The 25,340-nt window shown below is 34.4% G+C and overlaps 1 protein-coding gene across 2 annotated transcripts in view; it reads left to right on the forward strand.

Annotated features, from left to right (window-relative positions):
• The window catches only part of LOC136030071 (protein artichoke-like), a 101,439-nt gene extending 76,099 nt beyond the window's left edge, over positions 1-25,340 (forward strand). For both annotated transcript variants that reach the window (XM_065708710.1, XM_065708720.1), the window contains exons 6-8: positions 13,063-13,323; positions 15,548-15,776; positions 24,769-25,340. In XM_065708710.1, the coding sequence (XP_065564782.1) occupies positions 13,063-13,323; positions 15,548-15,776; positions 24,769-25,159 (881 nt within the window). In that variant the 3' untranslated portion in view covers positions 25,160-25,340. The remainder of the gene's footprint in view (positions 1-13,062; positions 13,324-15,547; positions 15,777-24,768) is intronic.

The raw sequence follows: 25,340 nt of genomic DNA on the forward strand, positions 1-25,340 counted from the left end.
TATATATATATATATATACATATATATATATATATATATATATATATATATATATATATATATATATATATATATATATATATATATATATATATATATATATATATATATATATATATATATTTATATATATATAAAAATAAGTTGTCTGTCGAGTGAAGTCATGTCATGTCATCATGAAGTTAGTTGTCGTCATGTTTGTTATGACGATGACGCCATTAAAGGTATTTAATGTTCAGACAAATTTTAAATTGTAAGAAGATCGTGGACGGAAAAATGTTTAATTGTAAAATGACTGAAGAACCTACAATGGCAACAGCCAAGGAAGCTGCTCAAAGAGTCTATGCCAAAAAACTTGCGGCTGATAGAGAAAGTAAGAAAAGAAAGCATGCCGAGGAATCACAAGAACAGCAAGAAAACAGGCTTGCGGCTGATAGAGAAAGTAAGAACAGAAAGCGTGCCGAGGAATCACAATATATATGTATATATATATCTTCTATATATATAAAAATAAGTTGTTTGTGTGTTATGTCTGTCTGTCTGTCTGTCCGCATATGACGTCTGAATTATTTCATCATAATACCAATTCAAAAACGAAAGTATACAAGCCGATGTAGCTGAGTTGGTAACGCGGTATGTTCCAGGTAATAGGTTCGGGACACCGGGACGACCGGGACAAAGGGAATATAAATGACGACTGGGACGCTCAAAGAGAAATTACAGACTGGGACACTGGGACACAAATGACGACCGGGATACTGGGAATATAAATGACGACCGGAACACAATTACAAGGGTGATGCCGGGGGCACAGGGTGATATATAAATGACGACGGGGACACAGGGAATGTTCGATTAATTAGCAATCACCATGAACAAAGCTCAAGTGCAATCATTAGAATAGTCAGGTATAGATCTGAATACGGATTGTTTTTCCCATGGACAATTTTATGTTGCATGTTCAAGAGTCGGTAAACCTGACAATCTATTTATATGCACAGACAATGGGACATCGAAGAATGTTGTATATTCGCAAGTTTTACGTAGTTAAAAACACACATATATATATATATATATATATATATATATATATATATATATATATATATATATATATATATATATATATATATATATATATATATATATACATATATGTCTAAATACTTAAAGAAATTTTTAACTAATTTCGGAGGTTCGAGAAATGTTGTCACAGCGCCATTTATTTTGAATTGTGTTTCTAATTGAGCGGATTTTCTAAAAAGTTAGCCACATGGTAAAGATGAATTATATAATTGTTTAGTTCATTCAGGTTTTTTGCAATGTGTTAATATTTGTGATTTGGTAAAATTTATAATATTTAGTTTACCTATTGTTGCTAAAAGGAGGGATATATTAACAGGATAAGCTTGTTTTTGGTTTTACTTGGTTGTTTTACATTTGCTGGTTTTTTTTTCATAGGCATGTATTTTGGGGGTGATACCTGACGCGGGGATGCCATGGATATTCTGTGGTAGCCACAACACTGTGCTGGGTAGAGAATTTAGAGTGGCGAAACCCTATATAGGCCAGTGTATTCTCCTGATGAGCCCTTATGTTGGGTATTGCCTCTGAATTATTTGTCTATATTATTTTTTCTATTGTTTGGTAAATGACGACTTATACTTATTGACGACATGACTGCCTGTCCATGGATTATTCTTTATGGTTGATTGTGTGTGGCTATGCTGTTTGACCTGTGTGATTGTATGGATGAGTAGGGTTAAGGCCTCATTCAAGTGCTGGTCTATATTAATCACTAATTTAGGAAAACAGTCTTCCTTTTCTCCTTCTGTCTCTCAAGCCTGTTTCCTTGCTGTTCTTTTGATTCCTCGGCACGCTTTCTGTTCTTTCTTTCTCTATCAGCCTCAAGCCTGTTTCCTTGCTGTTCTTTTGATTCCTCGGCATGCTTTCTTTTCTGACTTTCTCTATCAGCAGCAAGTTTTTTGGCATAGACTCTTTGAGCATCTTCATCGGCTTTTGCCATTGTAAGTTCATCAGTCATTTTAAACTTAAACATTAATAGATTTCTACGTGAACATATGTCTTAAATATCTTGAATGACGTCACCGTCAAAGCAAAAATGATATTTTTATATATATATAGATGACGTCACCGTCAAAGCAAAAATGACGACAACTAACTTCATGACGTCAGTCAACACAGAAACATGACGTCACCTGACAGACAGACAGACACACAGACAGACAACTTATTTATATATATATATATATATATATATATATATATATATATATATATATATATATATATATATATATATATATATATAACATACTAGCTGTTGGGATGGCGCTTCGCGCCACCCCAACACCTAGTTGGTGGGGGCGCTTCGCGCTCCTCCAAGCCCCCCCGCGCGCGTAAGTCGTTACGCGCCATTGTAGTTGTGTCCCTGTGTCCCAACTGTGAATATAGAAAGATATATATATATATATATATATATATATATATATATATATATATATATATATATATATATATATATATATATATATATACTAGCTGTAACACCTAGTTGGTGGGGCGCTTCGCGCCCCCCCGCGCGCGTAAGTCGTTACGCGCCATATTAGTTACGCGCCATTGTAGCTGTGTCCCTGTGTCCCACCTGTGAATTGAGATAGATATAAATATATATTTTTAACTACGTAAAACATGCGAATATACAACATTCTTCGCTGTCCCATTGTCTGTGCATATAAATAGCATTTATATTCCCTGTGTCCCGGTCGTCATTTGTGTCCTGGTGTCCCAGTTTGTATTTTCTCTTTGAGTGTCCCGGTCGTCATTTATATTCCCTGTGTCCCAGTGTCTCGGTCGTCATTTGTGTCCCGGTGTCCCGGTCTGTAATTTCTATTCAAACAATCCCTGTGTCTCAGTCGTCAATTATATATCCCGCCTGTGCCCCCGGCGTCCCCGTTGTAGTTGTGTCCCTGCGTCCCGGTCGTCATTTATATTCCCGGTCGTGATTTGTGTCCGGTTGTCCCAGTCTGTAATTTTTCTTTGAGGTTCCTGGTCGTCATTTATATTCCCTCTGTGTCGGTCGTCATTTGTGTCCCGGTCTGTAATTTATCTTTGAGTGTTTTTTCTTTTTAGTTTTTTTTATTTTTTTACATTTTTTCAGTTTTTTTCTTCTTTATTTTTCAGCGTCTTTATGAAGTACATATCGCCGAACCTTTGTTTTTTAACTTAAATCTGGTAGGCATTGATGACCTTATCCAAGTCAAAATCCCAAACCCAATCATCATCGCTATCATTTTCAGTTTTGATATGTTTTGACTCTCGCTTTCCAAGTGGATTTTCATCTAACTGAGCGGTTTTACGTTCTTTAGCCGCAAGCCTGTTTTCTTGCTGTTCTTGTGATTCCTCGGCACGCTTTCTTTTCTTACTTTCTCTATCAGCAGCAAGTTTTTTGGCATAGACTCTTTGAGCAGCTTCCTCGGCTGTTGCCATTGTAGGTTCTTCAGTCATTTTACAATTAAACATTTTTCCGTGAACGCATGTCTTAAATACCATTAATGACGTCACCGTCATAGCAAAAATGACGACAACTAACTTCATGACGTCAGTCAACACAGAAACATGACGTCACCTGATCCACAGACAGACAGACAGACAACCTATCTATCTATCTATCTATATAAAAATAAGTTGTCTGTCTGTGTGTCTGTGGATCAGGTGACGTCATGTCTCTGTGTTGACTGACGTCATGAAATTATTTGTCGTCATTTTTGCTTTGACGGTGACGTCATTCAAGATATTTAAGACATATGTTCACGTAGAAATCTATTAATGTTTAAGTTTACAATGACTGATGAACTTACAATGGCAAAAGCCGATGAAGATGCTCAAAGAGTCTATGCCAAAAAACTTGCTGCTGATAGAGAAAGTCAGAAAAGAAAGCGTGCCGAGGAACTACCAGAGCAACGCGAAAGCAGACTTGCTGCTAAAAGAGAAAGTGAAAAAAGAAGGCGTGCCAAGGAATCAAAAGAACAGCAAGGAAACAGGCCTGAGGCTGATAGAGAAAGAAAGAATAGAAAGCGTGCCGAGGAATCAAAAGAACAGCAAGGAAACAGGCTTGAGGCTGATAGAGAAAGAAAGAACAGAAAGCGTGCCGAGGAACTACCAGAGCAACGCGGAAGCAGACTTGCTGCTAAAAGAGAAAGTGAAAAAAGAAGGCGTGCCGAGGAATTACAAGAACAGCAAGAAATCAGGCTTGCTGCTGATAGAGAAAGTAAGAAAAGAAAGCGTGCCGAGGAATCAGAGCAACCTGAAAGTTATCGCCTGGCATTCAGGTACAACCCAGTCGATGATTATAGCTTGAGTAGATGTGTTCAAATCGGGACAATGTCTAAAATTTGTCCCTATTGCAAAGCCTTGAAATTCAATGGTGAAACAATGGGAATGTGTTGCGCCTCAGGAAAAGTTAAACTTCCTCTATTGGCTGCACCACCAGAGCCATTGAAGACTTTCCTTACTGGAACTACGTCAGAATCTAAGCGTTTTTTGTCACAAATCAGAAAATACAACTCATGTTTCCAAATGACGTCGTTTGGAGCCCAAATCGAAATCCAGATCAATTTATGTCTACTTTCAAAGTAAAAGGGCAAATTTATCATAGAGCAGGTTCTCTTCTACCATTCTCAGGCGAGAATCATAAATTTTTACAATTGTACTTCATCAGTGATAGAAATTCTGAATTGAATGCACGTTGCGAAATTTCTCCCAACGTTGAAAGGACAATCGTTTCCCAATTGCAACATCTTTTCCACGAAAATAATAATTTAGTGCGTGTGTTCAAAACAGCCATCGATTTGATGCCTACTGATACGCATAAAATTGTTATTTCCGGTGACAAAACGCCTCCTGGCCAACATGTGCGTAGATACAATGCTCCAACTATCGACGAAGTGGCAATCGTTATGGTTGGTGATCAGTTTTTACCTCGAGATATTATTCTTCATAAGCGAAACGATCAGTTGCTAAGAATTGCTGAAACTCATCGATGCTACGATGCCCTACAATATCCTATCATTTTTTGGGATGGAGCCGACGGCTATCACTTTAATATTAAATTGATGAATCCAGCCACTAACAAAGAAATGAATAAGAAATGCAGTGCAATACATTATTATTCCTATAGACTAATGATTCGGCAGGATGAAGAAAATTATATTTTAAAATGCCGTGAATTGTTTCACCAATTTGTCGTTGATATGTATGCTAAAATTGAATCAGAACGTTTGCTATATATCCGCCTGAACCAGACCAAGCTCCGCTCTGAACAATACATTCATTTGCGAGATGCAGTTATAAATGACGGTAATACCACAAACGTTGGAAGATTAACAATTTTACCTTCGTCATATGCTGGCAGTCCCCGTCATATGCATGAATATGCTCAAGATGCTATTGCGTATGTTCGTCTCTATGGTCGTCCAGATTTATTTATTACATTTACATGTAATCAATCTTGGGACGAGATACTGCAGCTTTTACTTCAAGGACAATCGGCGGTTCATAGGCATGACATTACGGCCCGTGTCTTCCGGCAAAAGTTGAAATCACTGATAAACTACATAGTAAAACTTGAAGTGTTTGGGTCAGTGCGATGCTGGATGTACTCAGTGGAATGGCAAAAACGAGGTTTGCCACACGCACATATACTAATCTGGCTACATAAAAAAATTACTTCGAACGAAATTGATGATGTGATTTCCGCTGAAATACCTGATAAAAATGTCGATAAGGGGTTACATGATATTATTGTAAAAAATATGATACATGGACCTTGCGGTGCACTGAACGAAAATTCACCATGCATGGCCAAAGGAAGGTGCACAAAGCAATATCCTCGACTTTTAGTATCGAACACAATTACTGGCAATGATGGTTACCCACAATATAAAAGAAGATCTACTGAAGATGGCGGTAAAACAGCAATAATAAAGAAGCGTAACGGTACCACCATCGAAGTAGATAACCAGTGGGTTGTTCCATATTCCCCATTATTATCAAAAACATTTAATGCACACATAAACGTTGAATACTGTAACTCCGTAAAGGCAATCAAATACATATGTAAATACGTCAACAAAGGCAGTGACATGGCAGTTTTTGGCTTGCAGCCCGAAATCAAAGATTTCGACGAAATCGTACAATATCAGGCTGGAAGATACATAAGCAGTAATGAAGCTGTTTGGCGAATTCTTTCATTTCCGATACATGAACGTAGTCCAGCTGTTGTTCACTTAGCGGTACATTTACAGAATGGTCAACGTGTTTATTTCACGGAAACCAACGTGCAACAAAGAGTCCTGAATCCACCGGATACAACATTAACAGCTTTTTTTCCCTTTGCAAAAATGATTCTTTTGCAAAAAAACTGCTGTATACTGAAGTGCCTTCGTATTACACGTGGAATACTAAAAATAAAGTATTTGAACGTCGAAAACAGGGTAAGTCAGTCGACGGCCAACCTACCATCTTCAAAGATACCACGATAGGAAGACTCTACACCGTTCACCCCAATCAACATGAATGCTTCTTTCTACGCCTGCTTTTGGTGAATGTACCCGGTCCGACATCCTTTGAGTATTTGAGAACTGTAAACGGTACTATACATGACACTTACCGTAGTGCATGCCAAGCTCTGAATTTATTGGAGAATGACCAACACTGGGATAACTGCATCAATGACGCGTGCGAAACGTCAACCCCAAGTCAAATTCGTGCATTGTTTGGCATCATTTTAACAACTTGCTCTCCATCAGCTCCTACAGAGTTATGGGAAAAATATAAGTCAAAAATATCCGAAGATATATTCCATCGAAAACAGTTAGAGACGTCAGATATGACTTTTGATTTTACATCAGAAATTTATAACTACACTTTAGTTATTATAGAAGATTTGTGCGTACGTATGGCAAACAAACCTCTTCAGGATTTGGGAATGCCTTCACCTAACCGTATCGCTGCTGTTTCGACATGTGTAGAATTGGATCGTGAACAAAGTTACAGTACGAGTGATCTATTGTCGTATGTACAAAATAACATTTCCAAGTTAACGTCGGAACAAAAAGATATTTATGATACGATAATGCATTGTGTCGATAACAACGTTGGAGAGATTTTCTTTTTGGATGCGCCAGGAGGTACTGGTAAAATATTTGTGATAAAACTGATTCTGGCATCAATTCGATCAAAAAATGATATAGCGTTGGCAATTGCGTCGTCCGGAATAGCCGCAACATTGCTGCCTGGTGGAAGAACTGCTCATTCCGCTTTGAAATTGCCTCTGAATTTGCATTCTACAGAAACTCCCACGTGCAATATTTCCAAATCATCTGGGATGGGTAAAGTATTGCAGCAATGCAAACTTATTATTTGGGATGAGTGCACAATGGCACACAAAAAATCGCTCGAGGCTCTGGATCAATGCTTGAAAGATTTGAGAGGGAAGTCGAAACCCTTTGGCAGCACATTAATATTGCTTGCGGGAGATTTCAGGCAAACATTACCTATAATACCTAGATCAACTCCTGCAGACGAAATGAATGCTTGCCTGAAAAATTCTAATTTATGGGCACACGTAAAAATATTAAAATTAACTACAAATATGCGTGTCCGATTGCAAAACGATGACTCTGGTCAAACAGTAGACTCAATTTCAGGACGTATACAACTACCTGCTGATTTCTGTAATTTAGTGACGTCCAAAAATGAATTGATTGAAAAAGTATTTCCGAATATTCTAAAAAATTATAAAAATAATAAATGGCTAAGTGAAAGAGCGATTCTCGCACCCAAAAATATAGACGTCCACGAAATCAACAATATTGTTTTGACCAAGATTCGAGACCAGGCAGTCCTTTACAAGTCAGTCGACACAGTTTTGGAACCAAATGAAGCGGTTAATTATACATCTGAATTTTTAAATTCCATAGATCTTTCAGGGTTTCCACCACATGTGCTACAACTAAAAATAGGCGTACCAATACTACTTTTAAGAAATATAAACCCACCAAAGCTTTGCAATGGCACTTGACTTGCCGTAAAAAAAACAATGGAAAACCTAATACAGGCCACAATCTTGACAGGGCCTTTTGAGGGTGAGGCTGTTCTTTTTCTTCGCATTCCCATGATTCCAACGGATCTGCCTTTTCAATTTAAAAGATTGTAATTCCCAATTCGATTAGCATTTGCAATCACCATTAACAAAGCTCAAGGTCAATCATTAGAAAAATGTGGTATAGATCTTAGTACTGATTGTTTTTCCCATGGACAATTGTACGTTGCATGTTCGAGGGTCGGTAAACCTGACAATCTATTTATATGCAGCGACAATTGGACAGCGAAGAATGTTGTATATTCGCAAGTTTTACGCAGTTAATTTGTATTGTATCTATCTATCTATCTATCTATATAAAAACGAGCATATGATGTCATTATTAGTACATACGGCTTTGTATATGCAGAGACAATGGGAAAGCCAAGAATGTTGTATATTCGCAATTTTTACGTAGTTTAACTCCTGCAGACGAAATGAATGCTTGCCTAAAAAATTCTAATTTATGGGCACACGTAAAAATATTAAAAATAACTACAAATATGCGTGTCCGATTGCAAAACGATGACTCTGGTCAAACAGTAGACTCAATTTCAGGACGTATACAACTACCTGCTGATTTCTGTAATTTAGTGACGTCCAAAAATGAATTGATTGAAAAAGTATTTCCGAATATTCTAAAAAATTATAAAAATAATAAATGGCTAAGTGAAAGAGCGATTCTCGCACCCAAAAATATAGACGTCCACGAAATCAACAATATTGTTTTGACCAAGATTCGAGACCAGGCAGTCCTTTACAAGTCAGTCGACACAGTTTTGGAACCAAATGAAGCGGTTAATTATCCATCTGAATTTTTAAATTCCATAGATCCTTCAGGGTTTCCACCACACGTGCTACAACTAAAAATAGGCGTACCAATAATACTTTTAAGAAATATCAACCCACCAAAGCTTTGCAATGGCACGCGACTTGCCGTAAGAAAAACAATGGAAAACCTAATAGAGGCCACAATCTTGACAGGGCCTTATGAGGGTGAGGCTGTTCTTATTCCTCGCATTCCCATGATTCCAACGGATCTGCTTTTTCAATTTAAAAGATTGCAATTCCCAATTCGATTAGTATTTGCAATCACCATTAACAAAGCTCAAGGTCAATCATTAGAAAAATGTGGTATAGATCTTAATACTGATTGTTTTTCCCATGGACAATTGTACGTTGCATGTTCGAGGGTCGGTAAACCTGACAATGTATTTATATGCAGCGACAATTGGACAGCGAAGAATGTTGTATATTCGCAAGTTTTACGCAGTTAATTTGTATTGTATCTATCTATCTATCTATCTATATAAAAACGAGTTGTGTGGATGCATGTTTGTTTGTTTGTAAAAAGAGCGTTTGCATATGACGTCATTATTAGTACATACGGCTTTGTATATGCGCAGACAATGGGAAAGCCAAGAATGTTGTTTATTCGCAATTTTTACGTAGTTTGAAACACATATATAAATCTATCTATATTCACAGGTGGGACACAGGGACACTACTACAATGGCGCATAACTAATATGGCGCGTAACGACTTACGCGCGCGGGGGGGCTTGGGGGGGGGCGCGAAGCGCCCAACCAACTAGGTGTTGGGGTGGCGCGAAGCGCCACCCCAACAGCTAGTATATATATATATATATATATATATATATATATATATATATATATATATATATATATATATATATATATATATATATATATATATATATATATATATATATATATATATATATATATATATATATTAGCTGTTGGGGTGGCGCTTCGCGCCACCCCAACACGTAGTTGGTGGGGGCGCTTCGCGCCCCTCCCAAGCCCCCCCGCGCGCGTAAGTCGTTACGCGCCATATTAGTTACGCGCCATTGTAGTTGTGTCCCTATGTCCCACCTTTGAATATAGATATATATATATCTATCTATATATATAAAAATAAGTTGTCTGTCTGTCTGTGGATGGATCAGGTGACGTCATGTTTGTTCGCATATGACGTCTGAATTATTTCACACTAATACAAAAGAAGAAAAAAACTAAAAAAGGTAAAAACTACAAAGAAAACTAAAAAGAAAAAAAAACTAAAAAAGCTAAAAAACTAAAAAAAACTAAAAAAAAGGTAAATATCTAATAACTAAAAAAAAACTGAAAAAAATAAAAAAAGGCAAAAACTACAAAAAAAATAAAAACTAATAAAAAACTAAAAAAGCTAAAAAACTAAAAAAACTAAAAAAAAACTAAAAAAAGGTAAAAAACTAAAAAAAACTAAAAACTAAAAAAGAAAAAAACTAAAAAAAAGGAAAAAACTGAAAAATAAAAGAGAAAAAGAAAACTAAAAAAATATGAATAAATATATATAAAAATAAGTTGTTTGTGGGTTATGTCTGTCTGTCTGTCTGTCGAGTGACGTCGTGTTTGTCCGCATATGACGTCTGAATTATTTCACACTAATACAAAAGAAGAAAAAAAACTAAAAAAGGTAAAAACTACAAAAAAAACTAAAAAGAAAAAAAACTAAAAAAGCTAAAAAACTAAAAAAAACTAAAAAAAGGTAAAAAACTAAAAACTAAAAAAAACTGAAAAAACTAAAAAAAGGTAAAAACTAAAAAAAAACTAAAAACTAATAAAAAAACTAAAAAAGCTAAAAAACTAAAAAAACTAAAAAAAGGTAAAAAACAAAAAAAACTAAAAACTAAAAAAGAAAAAACTAAAAAAAAAGGAAAAAACTGAAAAATAAGAGAAAAAGAAAACTAAAAAAATATTAATAAATATAAAAAATATAAATATAAATATAATATAAATTAGCAATCAACAAAGCACCGAGACACAAATGACGACCGGGACACAGGGAGTATAAATGACGACCAGGACATAAGTAAAAAAAAAACTAAAAAAACTAAAAAAATGGTAAAAACTACAAAAAAACTAAAAACTAATAAAAAAACTAAAAAATCTAAAAATCTAAATAAACTAAAAAAGAATGAAAAGAAAAAAGGAAAAAAATAAAGGAGAAAAACAAAACTAAAAAACGAATGTATATACAGACCGGGACACCGGGATACAAATGACGACCGGGACACAGGGAATATAAATGACGACCGGGACACAGGGACACAACTACAATGGGGACGCCGGGGGGCACAGGGGGATATAAATGACGACCGGGACACCGGGACACAAGGAATATAAATGACGCCCGGGACACTCAAAGAGAAATCACAGACTGGAACACCGGGACACAAATGACGACCGGGACACAGGGAATATAAATGACGACCGGGACACAGGGACATAACTACAAAGGGGACGCCGGGGTGCACAGGGGGATATATAAATGACGATGGCGACTCAGGGAATAGTCGATTAGCAATCTCCATCAACAAAGCTCAAGGGCAATCATTAGAATCATGAGGTATAGATCTGAATACGGATTGTTTTCCCATGGACAATATATGTTGCATGTTCAAGAGTCGGTAAACCTGACAATCTATTTATATGCACAGACAATGGGACAGCAAAGAATGTTGTATATTCGCAAGTTTTACGTAGTTAAAAACATATATATATATATATATATATATATATATATATATATATATATATATATATATCTATATTCACAGGTGGGACATAGGGACACAACTACAATGGCGCGTAACTAATATGGCGCGTAACGACTTACGCGCGCGGGGGGGCTTGGGGGGGGCGCGAAGCGCCCCCACCAACTAGGTGTTGGGGTGGCGCGAAGCGCCACCCCAACAGCTAGTATATATATATATATATATATATATATATATATATATATATATATATATATATATATATATATAAATATATATATATATATATATATATATATATATATATATATATATATATATATATATATATATATATATATATATATATATATATATATATATATATATATATATATATATGTTTTTAACTACGTAAAACTTGCGAATATACAACATTCTTTGCTGTCCCATTGTCTGTGCATATAAATAGAATGTCAGGTTTAACGACTCTTGAACATGCAACATATAATGGTCCATGGGAAGACAATCCGCATTCAGATCTATACCTCATGATTCTAATGATTGCCCTTGAGCTTTGTTGATGGTGATTGCTAATCGACGATTCCCTGTGTCGCCATCGTCATTCATATATCCCCCTGAGCCCCCCCGGCGTCCCTGTTGTAGTTGTGTCCCTGTGTCCCGGTCGTCATGTCCTGGTGTCCCGGTCGTCATTTGTGTCCCGGTCTGTATATACATTCATTTTTGAATTGGTCTTTTCTTAGGTTTTAGTTTTTTACCTTTTTTTTTCTTTTTTTTAGTTTTGTTTTTCTCCTTTATTTTTCATTTTTTTTCCTTTTTCATTTTATTTTCTTTTTTAGTTTTTTTTTAGCTTTTTAGCTTTTTTAGTTTTTTATTAGTTTTTAGTTTTTTTTCTTTTTAGTTTTTTTGTAGTTTTTACCCTTTTTTTTAGTTTTTAATTTTTTTTACTAATGTCCTGGTCGTCATTTATACTCCCTGTGTCCCGGTCGTCATTTGTGTCCCGGTGCTTTGTTGATGGTGATTGCTAATCGAACATTCCTTGTGTCCCGGTCGTCATTTATATTCCCTATGTGCCGGTGTCCCGGTCGTCATTTGTGTCCAGATGTCCCGGTCTGTAATTTCGTCAGTCGAAAACATGACGTCAGCCGACACAGAAACATGACGTCACCTGATCCACAGACAGACAGAGTTTTAGAGTCACAGAGTCTGAACTCTGTCTTAATCCACAGACAGAGATTAGAGTGTAAAGTGTATACCTATATTGAGGACCCCCTCCCAGTTGGTTCGTTGTAGGTTTGCATTCGCTTTAATATAAATAAATAATTCCATATTTTAGGTGTATTCGTGAAAATGGTTGGCTTAGAAGAGCTTGATCTTTCCAAGAACGAACTAACACACTTCCAACCACAGGAAATTGGCAACATTGAAAACCTGAAGATCCTGAATATTAGCCACAACAAACTTGAAGAGCTTCCACGTGGGGACATTTTCAATTTGACATATTTAACATACGTTGATGCCTCTTATAACCGTATTCAGACATTTGACGATACAATCCTCCCTAGAATTGAGAATGGAACCCTTATCAACTTAGAAGGTATGTAAAAAAAAAAAAAATGTATATATTTCTTTATCCTGGGACGTAATTATTTACGTACTTTATCCTGCTTTAATCTTTTTATCTTTCCTTATTAATCTATTTATCCTATGGCCTTTTTTGTGAGCACTTTTGTTTGTTGCTCATCCAATTAGCCTACCATAAAAAATTGTTCAGCATCTAGAGCCAGATTAATATAGGACCCATGAGCTAGTGCCCCTTAGTTAGAGGAAATTTTAGAGGAAAGCTAGTGCCCCTTAGTTAGAGGAAATTTTAGAGGAAAGCCATAGTAAGCATAATAGAAGCGCCAAAATGAAACTTTCTTAAATATTTTTCCCATTTCTTGGCAAAAGGGTTGCACAATCTATGAGCTTTTATGTGACAACACTGGCTAATGGGTAATATGACCTTCTTATACCCCAATCGAAATGGCTTTCTCTATTTAAGGAGATTGGTTAACTTCGCATATTTTACCCAATATTAAGCTTAGAACTTTTGAAAAATTGGTAAGGTCACTTCCCACCTGCCTGTTCTGTCACGCTTAGCACACTTCCACCAGACCCAGACTCTTTTTGGCAAGTGAGGCACACATATGTCGTGTTTGGCATGTTCCACTTGGTTTATGCAATTTTTGACGATGGGTTTAACCTCGGAAAAATGAGTGCTGCTCTTTGATTGAAAATTAAGTTGCACCCTACCTTCCCAATTGTATTTAAAAATTCGCCCTACCATGTTTCTCATACGTGGGTTTAGGTCAAAGTTTCCTGACTCTATAGACTGAATAATATCGAAGGAATATCTTCAAAGCATAAATCAAACATTACATTTTCAAAGAAGACGCGACTCAATGCACAAAAACGCACAAAAAACTATTCAAAAAGGATGACTCTTGTTTTTCACCAGCCTTTTTGATTTTGTTTATATCAACGACTTGCTAACAATGACGATTATGCATTATTAAACCCCATTTCATAGGAACTTACACTCGGTTTAGTGTTTACGAGCGAGGCATATCGTATAGAAATAGAGGGACAAACTGTAAAAAAAATGATATGAATCAAAACTTTTTGTTCATTATAGTGGCTATAATAATTGCACAGGAGAATCGATCAGGGGTGATTGAATTTCGTTTGTTTTACTGCTTAGAATTTACAAACGTGATTTTACAACAATATGGTTTAAAAAGGAGAAGTTATTTATTTTTCAAGAAATAAGAAATATTTTGATTGGCTTACAAAAGTAAGTCACAGATGTAAACCAATGAAGTTGAAACACACCATTTTCTATGGAATTATGGAAAATTAATGTCTTGTGGTAACGAACTGTCAAGAAAATTTGCCTGATTTTAGAATAAAAAGAAGAAACAACCCTAAAAACACAAGAAATTTTAATGAAAATCGCAACATCAGATTCAGCCTATCAGAGCACCGAACTGCAGAGGTTTCATGCTCCTACTTTGCAAAATTGCGGTATTATAAATTTTGTCAAAATATACTAATTATCACAGATGAGCGTTTATTTGTTTGTTTGTTTTTTCTCCAGAGATGATCGCATGGAATCAATGGTCCTATAATATCGGGAGAGGGCTCTTTCGAGACGTATCGATTGGCTTTACAAAAATAAACTAATTTTTTCTTAAAGCAATATTTTGGTATTATTCAATTCAATTAATTAATGTTTAATTAATATATTAATAACTTAAACTTTTAGTATTAAAACAATTAAATATTAACAAATAGTAGTTTATCATTAATGATTAAAAATTCAGTCATTCAATTATTTAGTAACTCAGTTTTTAAAATATATTGAAGCATTTACACAATTGCCATTACTTTTAAATAGTTTAAACGCAAGAAAACATTTATGAAGTGCCATTGATGCAAGTACTATTTTTTTTTTACGGAGTCACGTCGGTAGATTTTTTCTCAAATTTTCAATACTCTATAGCCATTCTCATCCCTTCGAAGTTATTATAAGAAAGGTTCATTTTGCTAGCTTGAATTCTGTTTTGTATACCCAGCGAGTAAATTATACATTAATTATCACATATAAATTTTATTTTATATGCTTAGATATATTTTTCTAATTATGATATCTTTATGTATTACTTATTATATTATTTACTGTTGGAGCATAAAACTTAATCTTATACTTCAACGAACAATTTCTTTTACACTCTGTATACATATAATCGATTTTAATCAATGCGTATTAATTTTTAAAGGGAATCCAATAGCCTGTGATTGTCGTATGAGACCTCTTAAGAAATGGCTGGACCTAGAAAATTCGTATGGCATTTGGTCGCAACTTCAGTGTTATGCCCCACAAACCTTTAGAGGCAAACATCTGAAAGAACTTTCTCAAGAAGATCTTTCGTGTTCTCTCTCGACAAGTGGTATAGTTGGTCAGCAATATGATCTTCTACCGGACTTGGAATTTATCGATATAACAAGGTAAAGGAATACTATTTTTATGTATTTGCTGAAAGAACATTTTTGCAAATATTAGCTTTACTCAATAAGCATTATTAAAATTAAACAATTAAAGTATAGCAAGATTTTCCAACTTCAAAATATAACCATCAATAGCATCTTCATAAAAATAAAATAAGAAAAAAATGTCCAAAAATAAACATCAACAAACTAAATAAAAACTTTAGCTTCATTTTTCTCCCTAGTCATATAGAAAGTTTTGTCAAATTTACGCTTAATTATGTTATCTATAAAAGTAGCATACTGATTAGTAATATTAAATTATAGGAAAAAGAAAGAATGCTCTACTAAATTGGCTTCAACCATATTATGTTGAGCTCTGCCTCAAACTGGTAGAAGATATTGTATTACTGACAAATAGTTTGTATTTAAATCTGGTGTGAAGATTTTGTATTAAAGTCAAAAAGAAACGTTGAAAGTATTTTTTTGCATCTAAAATAGTAGTTGGGTTTAAACATAAAACTGGGACTTGGCTAATATAGTTAGAAGGTTGGTTAAATAAATTTAAACCTTGATAAAGTACTAGTCGTTTCAAATTGAAGGCTGTCATTATAATTAAGCTGTTAATATTCAAATGATTCTGAAGTAGATGTGTATGCATAAAATTACTTTTTTTTTACTGGGAGGACAGGGAGTTCGGATGTGAACGCAAATTATAGACAAATTATGTCGCAAGTTTATGGCACAAAAAGAACCGTATGAATCTTCGAAATTTAGGGGGAGAGGTACGGGCTTGAGTGGGAACAATCACATAAATTCATATTTTTTCGTAAATTATTACACAAATCAGGTTTATAGTCAACTTCAAAATATTTGAGTTGGTTTCATGATTCTACTAATATGCCTTATAGGTCAAAACCTATTACTCCAAGAAAACCTTGGATCTTGAGCATTGAACATTCAATTTTCAGTGCTCATCATTAATATTTACTCAGGGTTGTATCCTTCACTGCCAGTAGTGAAGATCCAATACGATATCAAAATCATTGTATTCCATAAGCATGTTCTTATAAATTTCTACAGTGCCACTGGCCGATTTTCCTTGAGAAAATACTTAGTTCTTCTGCACGATTTAGAAAAATGCCCACAGATGCAGGGTTTTCAGGGCTTACATTTGATATTTAATTAAGCTTGTTACCTTGACTACCAATGATGAAGTTTCATCAAGGTCGGAAAACTATTCTTTTCCATGTCAGTTTTCCTTTAAATATTTTCGATGTCACTGATGGAGTACTTAGTTATCCCACGTCATTTGAAAAAAGACAAATGTAAGGTTTCTAGTGTTCACCTGCAATATGTAACCAGCCCTATGACCTTCAGTGCCAGCAACAAAGCTTTATTATGGTGTAGAAAGAATTGTTTAAAACCTAAATTTTCTTATTAACTTAGCATTGTCTGTGATCGAGTTTTCATGACGAAGCACTTAGTTTTCCTAAACAACCATGATGCGAATATAAGGTTTTCAACGGTTATAAGTAATATTTAATTAGATATGTGACCTTCATTGTCAATGATGGAGTTTTTATGGTGAAGTATACAGTCCCCCAAAGAAAAAGCAACTATAACGAGTATAAAAATTTCACTTTTCACCAGTGATGTGCAATTGGCTTGTGACTTTTCGAGTCACTAATTCTAAACTCCCAAATTGCAAATAAGTCATCTAAAGTATAGTTACATTTAGATATACTTCTAATTTTAAAACAGTTTTCTTTTCGATTAATTATTTTCAAATATAAATATAAGGGTTGTAATAACGGCAGTGTGCTTTCGTGGCCTGATCGTCAACTCAGTTTGGTGAAACTGCTCATAATAATCATTATGGTTGCGGGAACAGCTGTAACCTAGTCAAAAATCAAACGACAGCCCATTTTGACTGATAGTTTAAGACATGTTTATGAATAAACTGTCTATGTGAGAAACATTCCCAAACAGACGTTGATTCAGAAATGAAAATTATTGTTGATATTTAATAGAATAATAATCTATCAACAATCTATGTGTCTTCTTTCTTCCCAGGGGGATTGTATTGAGCTAACGGTTGTATATATAATGGTTGTATAATATTGTATACTCATTTGAATAAAAATAAAATATCTACTGCTTCTTTTAGCAAGTAAATAAAATGATCCTACAACAAAGAACCGTTATGTATCATTTGGTGCCGCAAACATTAAGTTTAACTAAGATACGGCCAATAATCTTACTTTTGCATTGGTAGGTGGGATCACTGTATGTCAGACGATATTCTAAAGAACTTCAAGTTAAATAGTTGATATTATTGGCTATAATACCAATTCTTACATTCTTTTTTATTTACCTGAAAGATTTTTGTTATGTAGTATTAGCGGAATTCATGAATATATAGAAGCAATGTTGTGTTTAATGAACCTTCTAAATGTGGTCACAATAGAAAAAATTCAGTACAAACCAGGAAATAGTCCAGGTCTTTAGGTCCAGCATACCTAACTGTTATTATAATTATAATAGATAGTCTTATTTGGTCTAAAATAGAATATCACAAAACAAAGCTGCATTATATAGCAGCTTTACCATACAATAAAAGTGAACAAATTTAAGGATGAATGAATATTAAATTTGCCCTTAAAGAGTCAAATGAGAGTAAAAAGGAATAATAACACTTTCAGTTTTTTCCTATCTAAAAATTTTTCTGGCTCTAAAAATATCCCTATTACTGGTTAAATAGTACAGAATAAATTACATAGTTTGATATTCATGAAACATTACAAATCAATAAAACTATCATTCCATGGTAAAGGCCAAGACTGGGAATTCTGTTCGGATCGTGCGTTTTATTGTATTTTAAATTTAATGAATGTAGCCTGATAGCCAATGAGAGATATAAAATCAATTTCTCCTGGTTAATTATCTGAGAATTGTGATTTCCAGTTCTATCCCCCGCCTCCAATTTTGAAAACAAAGAGAAATTTCCCTGCTAGGGAGGCAAAATCTCTGCTTCATTTTTCTTTCTATTTAGACATTGGTAATTGTATCTAACCAGAGGTCGTAATCACGCCACAACGTAAGTGCCTTTTTCTACCAAAAAACAACAATTTTCATTCAAATTGGGAAAAATGCCAGTGAGTGACAATTATGAGATATTTAGTCCATTTTTCGTGGTCAAAATCCCTTAACTGGAGGATTACATTATGAAAGTTCAATAGACCTAGAGCAATCGCGTAATATCAATCGGGCAGTAAAATAAAAAGTATAAACTAAATTGTAGCTACAATACATAATATTCTAATAAATTAAGAAGATAATAGAAATATAATAATAAGCTACTATTAATAAATAAATATTAGTACACTAAATGATAAAAATCGTCTAATGAACTGATTCTAAACATTCATCTTTTTAGGTTCATTTGCCGCGCTAATTATTAAAAAATTGGAACGTAGCTTTAATAATTGGTTAAATTGCTGAATACTTAGCAAAAAAAAACGGGGCTATTGAAGGATTTACTAGAAAATAGGATATTTTTTTTTGGTGTCTTTCCACCATAGAAATTCTTGGCCTCCGCTCTTACTCTCTTATAGAGAAGGTCCAACAGTGTCTCATTGACGATCTGAATAGATTGGGATGCATTAATACTATGCATCTAAATACTAACAAGATACCTGAAATTAAAAGAACGAGAAAAAAGATTCCAAAACAATGTGCTGTCGACAGTAAGGCACAAGTATCATCAATCTTCCTCTTTCTCTCTCTCTCTCTCTTCTCTCTCTCTCTCTTCTTGTCTCTCCCTTCTCTCACACAATGGCCAGTTTCTGTTTAGATTTTGTTTGAATTTTTCAATGTTCTGTCACTAATCACGCTATTCTGACTGCTATTCTAATGGCTCTATTTAAAAAAAAGGGTTTCTTATACGAAAAAAGGTTGTTTGATGGAAGAAAGCAAGAGAAAGCTCCTCAATCGATGATTTGAACTGGGCTTAGAAAAGATCATTCAATCTATGAGATCTAAATAAATGATACATACAAGAAATTTCATCACTTCCAAAAGAACGGTTACGCTGAGTTGAGCTTTATTGAGCAATTAAATTTAAGAAAAACAAGTTTTCTCAACTGAAAGTACAGAGCAACGTTGAAATTTAAAACATACAGAAATTATTCCGTATATGAGGGGGAGGGGGGTTGCCCCTAACCCAATAAATTGTTCTTCACAGTAAGTTTTTTTGAGCTTTGAAAAAGCTTCGTATTCTAATTAAACGATCCCTGTGTTTCAGTCAAGGCCGTGACCAGGGGAAGGGTTAGGGGGTTTAAACTCTCCTAAAAAAAATGTTTGACTCATAAAAACTTTACATTTTAAATTACAAATTTAAGTTACATTAAGTTACATAAATTTTAGTTACAATTACAAGTTTAAGTGTATCCAGGTTGTCAAAACTACCTCCTCAACTACTACCACCCTAATCTATTTATAGTATTAAGGGGAAAATTGGACAAAAGACGCTACATGCATGCACATTGTCAAAATAGCGTAATTCAAGAATTCATTGCGTATTAAGTTGGAACTTTCAGTGAATATTTAAAAGAGAAGATCATCTCACTAAAAGGCAATGTGTGCAGACTACTGCTAATGGGATACTACTTTGGGATACTTCGGGATAACACTATTACTACTTCTGCTCTTGCAATTTAAATTAATTAAAAAGAGTTTAAGTGTATCCAGGTTGTCAAAGAGCATAGATAGAATGCTTTGGGAATGATATTAAGTATTATTTTTTAGGTCAACTTCAGAAGCTATAGAATTAAATTGATAAATACAGTTTGTGTCAGGATTAAAAATTGTTGAAAAAGTTTCTCCAACATACAAACAGTAAACTATGCTATAGACTCTTATGGAAAATTAAATAAAAAAACAAGTTTTTTTTAAACTGAAAGTAAGGAGCGACATTAAAACTTAAAACGAACAGAAATTACTCAGTTGGGTTTTTCCTCCTCAACGCCCCGCTCTTTACGCTGAAGTTTGACTCTTTCTCTTAACTCTACTTTTTAAAACAGTAAAAAAATTAGCGTACAGAGTGGGGTGTTGAGGAGGAAAAACCTCTTTCATATACGGAGTAATTTCTGTTCGTTTTAATTTTTGATGTCACTCCTTACTTTCAGTTAAAAAAAACTTGTTTTTTTATTTAATTTCTGAACTTGTTTGAACTAATGCATGTTTTAATTTTGGCTCTCCGCACATAAATTATTAAAACGAAATTTGCATATTATTTTTTTTTTTGGTTAAATGTCTTTCTCACAATTTTAATCGGAAGATTTTGAGAAAAAAGGAGCGGAGGAGGAGGCCTAGTTGTCCTCCAATTTTTTGATTACTTAAAAAGGCAACTAGGACTTTTAATTTTTTTACGAATGTTTTCATTATTGAAAAATATATGTAACTTACGAATTGACTTACGTAACGAACTTCTATATTCGTAGGTTTTTACTACGTATATGAGGGGGTTAACCCCCTCGTCAATACCTTGCTCTTCACATTAAAGCTTAATTTTTGTCCCAATTCCTTAAGAATGACCCCTGAATCACACAGGCCGTAGAATAAACAGTTGACATTACTAAAAATACTTTAGCGTAACGAGAGAGGTATTACGAGGAGGTGAACCCCTCATATGCGTAATAGTTTCAGTTCGTTTTAAGTTTTAATGCTGGTCCTTACTTTCAGATGAAGAAACTTTTCATATTTTTTTTTCATTGTTTTTTTTAAATAATGCTAGAAAATTCTGCGCCCCCTTCATTGAAATTCTCTTCCCCCATGAAAAATTCCTCCATGGAAAGAACCTCCCACGTAACCCCCCTCCTCAGCATATACCCCCCCGACCAAAAAAATCCCCCTGAAAACATCTGTACACTTCCCAATAACCATTACTATATTTAAACACTGGCCAAAGTTTTCTATCTTGCAGCCCCTCCCACGGGGACTGTGGGGGAGTAAGTCGTCCCCAAAGACATAGTTATTAGGTTATTCGACTATGGTAAATAAAATGGAAATCTCAGAATTTTGATCCGGTGACTTTGAAGAAAAAACAAGCGTGGGAGGGGGCCTAGGCGCCCTCCAATTCTTTTGGTCACATAAAAAGGGTACTAGAACTTTTAATTTCCGTTAGAATGAGCCCTCTCGTGACATTCTAGGACCACTGAATTGATACGATCACCCCTGGAAAAAAAAACAATAAAAAAACAAATAAACACGCATAATGATATTTAAAATCATCATTAAAATGCGATTCTTTTGATGTAACTATTAATATTAAAATTATGTTTTTTTTAGTTTTGGTTACTATTGAGCCGGGCGCTCCTGACTACAGTTCGTTACCACGAATTGTTTGAAAAACTGAAAAAAAAATTCATTTTTTCCATGAATAAGACCATGTGAATAGAAAACGAACAAAAATTAATGTAAAAACTTTTTCCACAAAACAAATTTTTCAAAGAAAAGTAAAGAGCTCTATTAAGCCAAGAATGAGCAGAAAAAAGTTGAATAACCTTCAAAGCGTAAAACTACCACAAATTATTATCAATAAATGAATGAAACTCAAAGAAACAGAAATTACCATAAATAGCTGAGTCAAACTCAAAACGAGCAAAAATTAACATGAGTAGAGCTGATAACCTCAATAATTAGAATTTGTATGGTGGCAAGACATTAGGTATTTCATATTTTGTAAGTCCTTCAATAGCCCGGGTTCTTTTTGCTGTATATATTTAAATTTTACCATTCACGGGTGAAGTAGCAAAATCAGTACATTTGTCAAGCAATATCCTATAATATAAAGTTTAATAATTCATCAAATACTTGGCAGGATACCAACCGATTGAACTTTTTCTTTGCATCTGTCACTTATTCAGAATTGGTAAAATCAATCCTGCTTTCAAAGACAGAATATATTTTTTCTGATTTATGACTCTTCGTTTAACCTTTTCTATGGGTCTTTTGTGCTCCATCAGCAGCTCTGCTTGGGAACTGTGACAGTTTGTGCGGGCTCTAATTCAAGATTTACGACTTTCTCGGTGTCATGTAAAGACTAGGAAAAACTTTACAAATGACAGTCATAACAGCTTTCGATTTCCGTTGTCAGCTACAACGCTGGCCATTTTGTTATCATTATTATTATATTTTTTTTTAATCAGTGTAAATGAAAATCCCTGGAAAAAACAAAATAGGGCGAAAATTGGAGATAAGAAAAACGTGTGCATAATAATTATTCAAAAGATAAAAATGTTTACGGGCTTTAGTATTCTTTTAACCTAGAGCTATAACACGCAACATGTGCGAAGATTGTGAATAAGGGTAAATTTCAAGCAGAACAACCTTCTTAGCCGTTACCAAACAAGTGAATGACTATTGGGGATCGCTTGACAGCTAAGGATCACGTTAAGGATCGATGGAATCAGTGTTTCTAAAATGGGACAGAGGAATCAAACGACGAACTGGATGATCTTATCAGAGGAGTCTAAGTCTGGACTCCACTTATCTGATAATTAGTATCATTATTTCTATATTTTTAATGATCCTCCTGGTATATCAAGATATTTTAAAGAAGAAGAGATCTATCAAAACAACGTTTTTAGGAAGTTCAATGAATCTTCTGCTTCACTGATAGCAGAAACTATTGACCTGGGCTAAGATTTTAGATAACCATAAATGATGCATTGATCAGCCTCCTTAATAGCTGTTGACCCTCATAAGAAATACAAAAATGTTCTTGCTTTTATATTAATAAACCCTTTCAGATTAAGTCCATGAGAAAACATTTTTTGGAATGACAAGTGTTCAAAAATCCTTCTCTAAGACAAGAAGGCATAGATTTCTAAATAAAATACCCATATTGCCACAGAGGCGTTGTGTTTTTCTCCAGTTCTACAAAGTTTAAATGTTCAAATTGTAGGTGACAAAAGTAAAGAGCGAAGTAGCTAACTGCAAGTGTAAAAGAATTTTACGCTAAAGTTTGACTGTTTGTCCCAATTTTTTAAGAATGGCTCCTGAAACGCAAGGGCCGTTTAATTAGAATATGAATCTTTCTTAAAACTGCTTTAAGCTCTAGGGGGCAACCCCTTTCATATACGGAATAATTTCTGTTCGTTTTGGGTTTTAATATTGCTCCTTACTTTCAGTTGAAGAAACTTGCTTTTTGTTTGTTTAATTACTGAAAAGAATTAATGAAAGAAAACTGATTTTTCAATAAATAATGACATTCATTCCTGAAAGTCTCAGTAATTTTTTGCATATTAATGCCATAAAAGAGAAACTCTGTAGAATATATTTTGTTTTCGGTGAAGTGCAGTGACTTATTGGCAATATCTTTCTTCTTGCTAAGTGATGAAATATATGCAGAAATATTTGTATTTCTCGATAGTGTTAGAACAAGGGCGATGCTTTTTTCCAACGAGAAAAAGCCGAATATAATCTGTGGAGAAAACGAGTAGTTGTAATTAAGACCCCCATTGCATGAAATAGGCGGGACTGTCTCATAGAGATTTTTGTTACAGATTTTCTTCTATGGTTTAACCATAGACTGATAAAAATAAAAAGTTTACGATCATATAACTCCACTAAGTGAATGTGACTACTCCAATTACCACTGGAACAGATTTCCCATGATCCTGATTGTCAGTAAAATAGTATCTCTTATAGACTAAGTTACATTTTGCAATTCAATTTGTCAACAGAAAAGGCCTTAGAGCTGCCACATCTAGATTCTTATCAACGAGGCACTGATATATCCACTAAAATACCCATCAACCAAAGCGAAAGTGTCTTGATATTACCCTTTTAGACTTCTTTGTATAAATTTAAAAACAAAACAACTGTTTTTGTTTTTCACAACCATGATTCAAAATTTCTTCCACGTCGTAATCATTATTTCAAAAAGTACAAGTCAGCTAGATGACAAGATTATATTATCATTTGTTGACTTTTTTTGTTCTTCCAGTTCATCAACTCGAATCATATTTTCATGGGTAGTTTCTACGAGAAAGGACATTAGCGATTTCCGTGCTATCATCTTTCCAAGTCAAGGCGCCCGAACTCAGAGTAACGACCTATCTAGTGCAATTCCTATCTTCGATTATAGGTTAGACCCTATTGTTGAAAAGGATATTGGCTACGGAATAAGAACCAGCTTTATCGATGGCCTTGAATCTGAAAATTATTATGTTTTGTGCATTATTGGAAGAAGATCTTCGGGAGAGTTAACTTTGCTGAAGCGAAAACAGTGTCGAACAGTTGGGCCTTTGTCTGGCTGTGGAACACACACCGAGTATCGAAATACGTTCTATTTGAGTCTGTTTTCTATTCTTTTAACTGCATTTTTCATATCTTAAAAAGGAAAGTGTTAGATGGTCCAAGAAATGATATCAAAATATTTGGGTTACCAACTAATGCTTTTCTACAATTTTAGAATAAATCCATTTAAGGATTATATTGTCAGAACATTTTTCGAAATTATAATTTACTTATTATTACATAATTTAAATTTATTTATGCATAATTTAGAATATATAT

This window comes from Artemia franciscana, chromosome 1, assembly GCF_032884065.1.
Source record: "Artemia franciscana chromosome 1, ASM3288406v1, whole genome shotgun sequence".
Lineage (NCBI taxonomy): Eukaryota > Metazoa > Arthropoda > Branchiopoda > Anostraca > Artemiidae > Artemia > Artemia franciscana.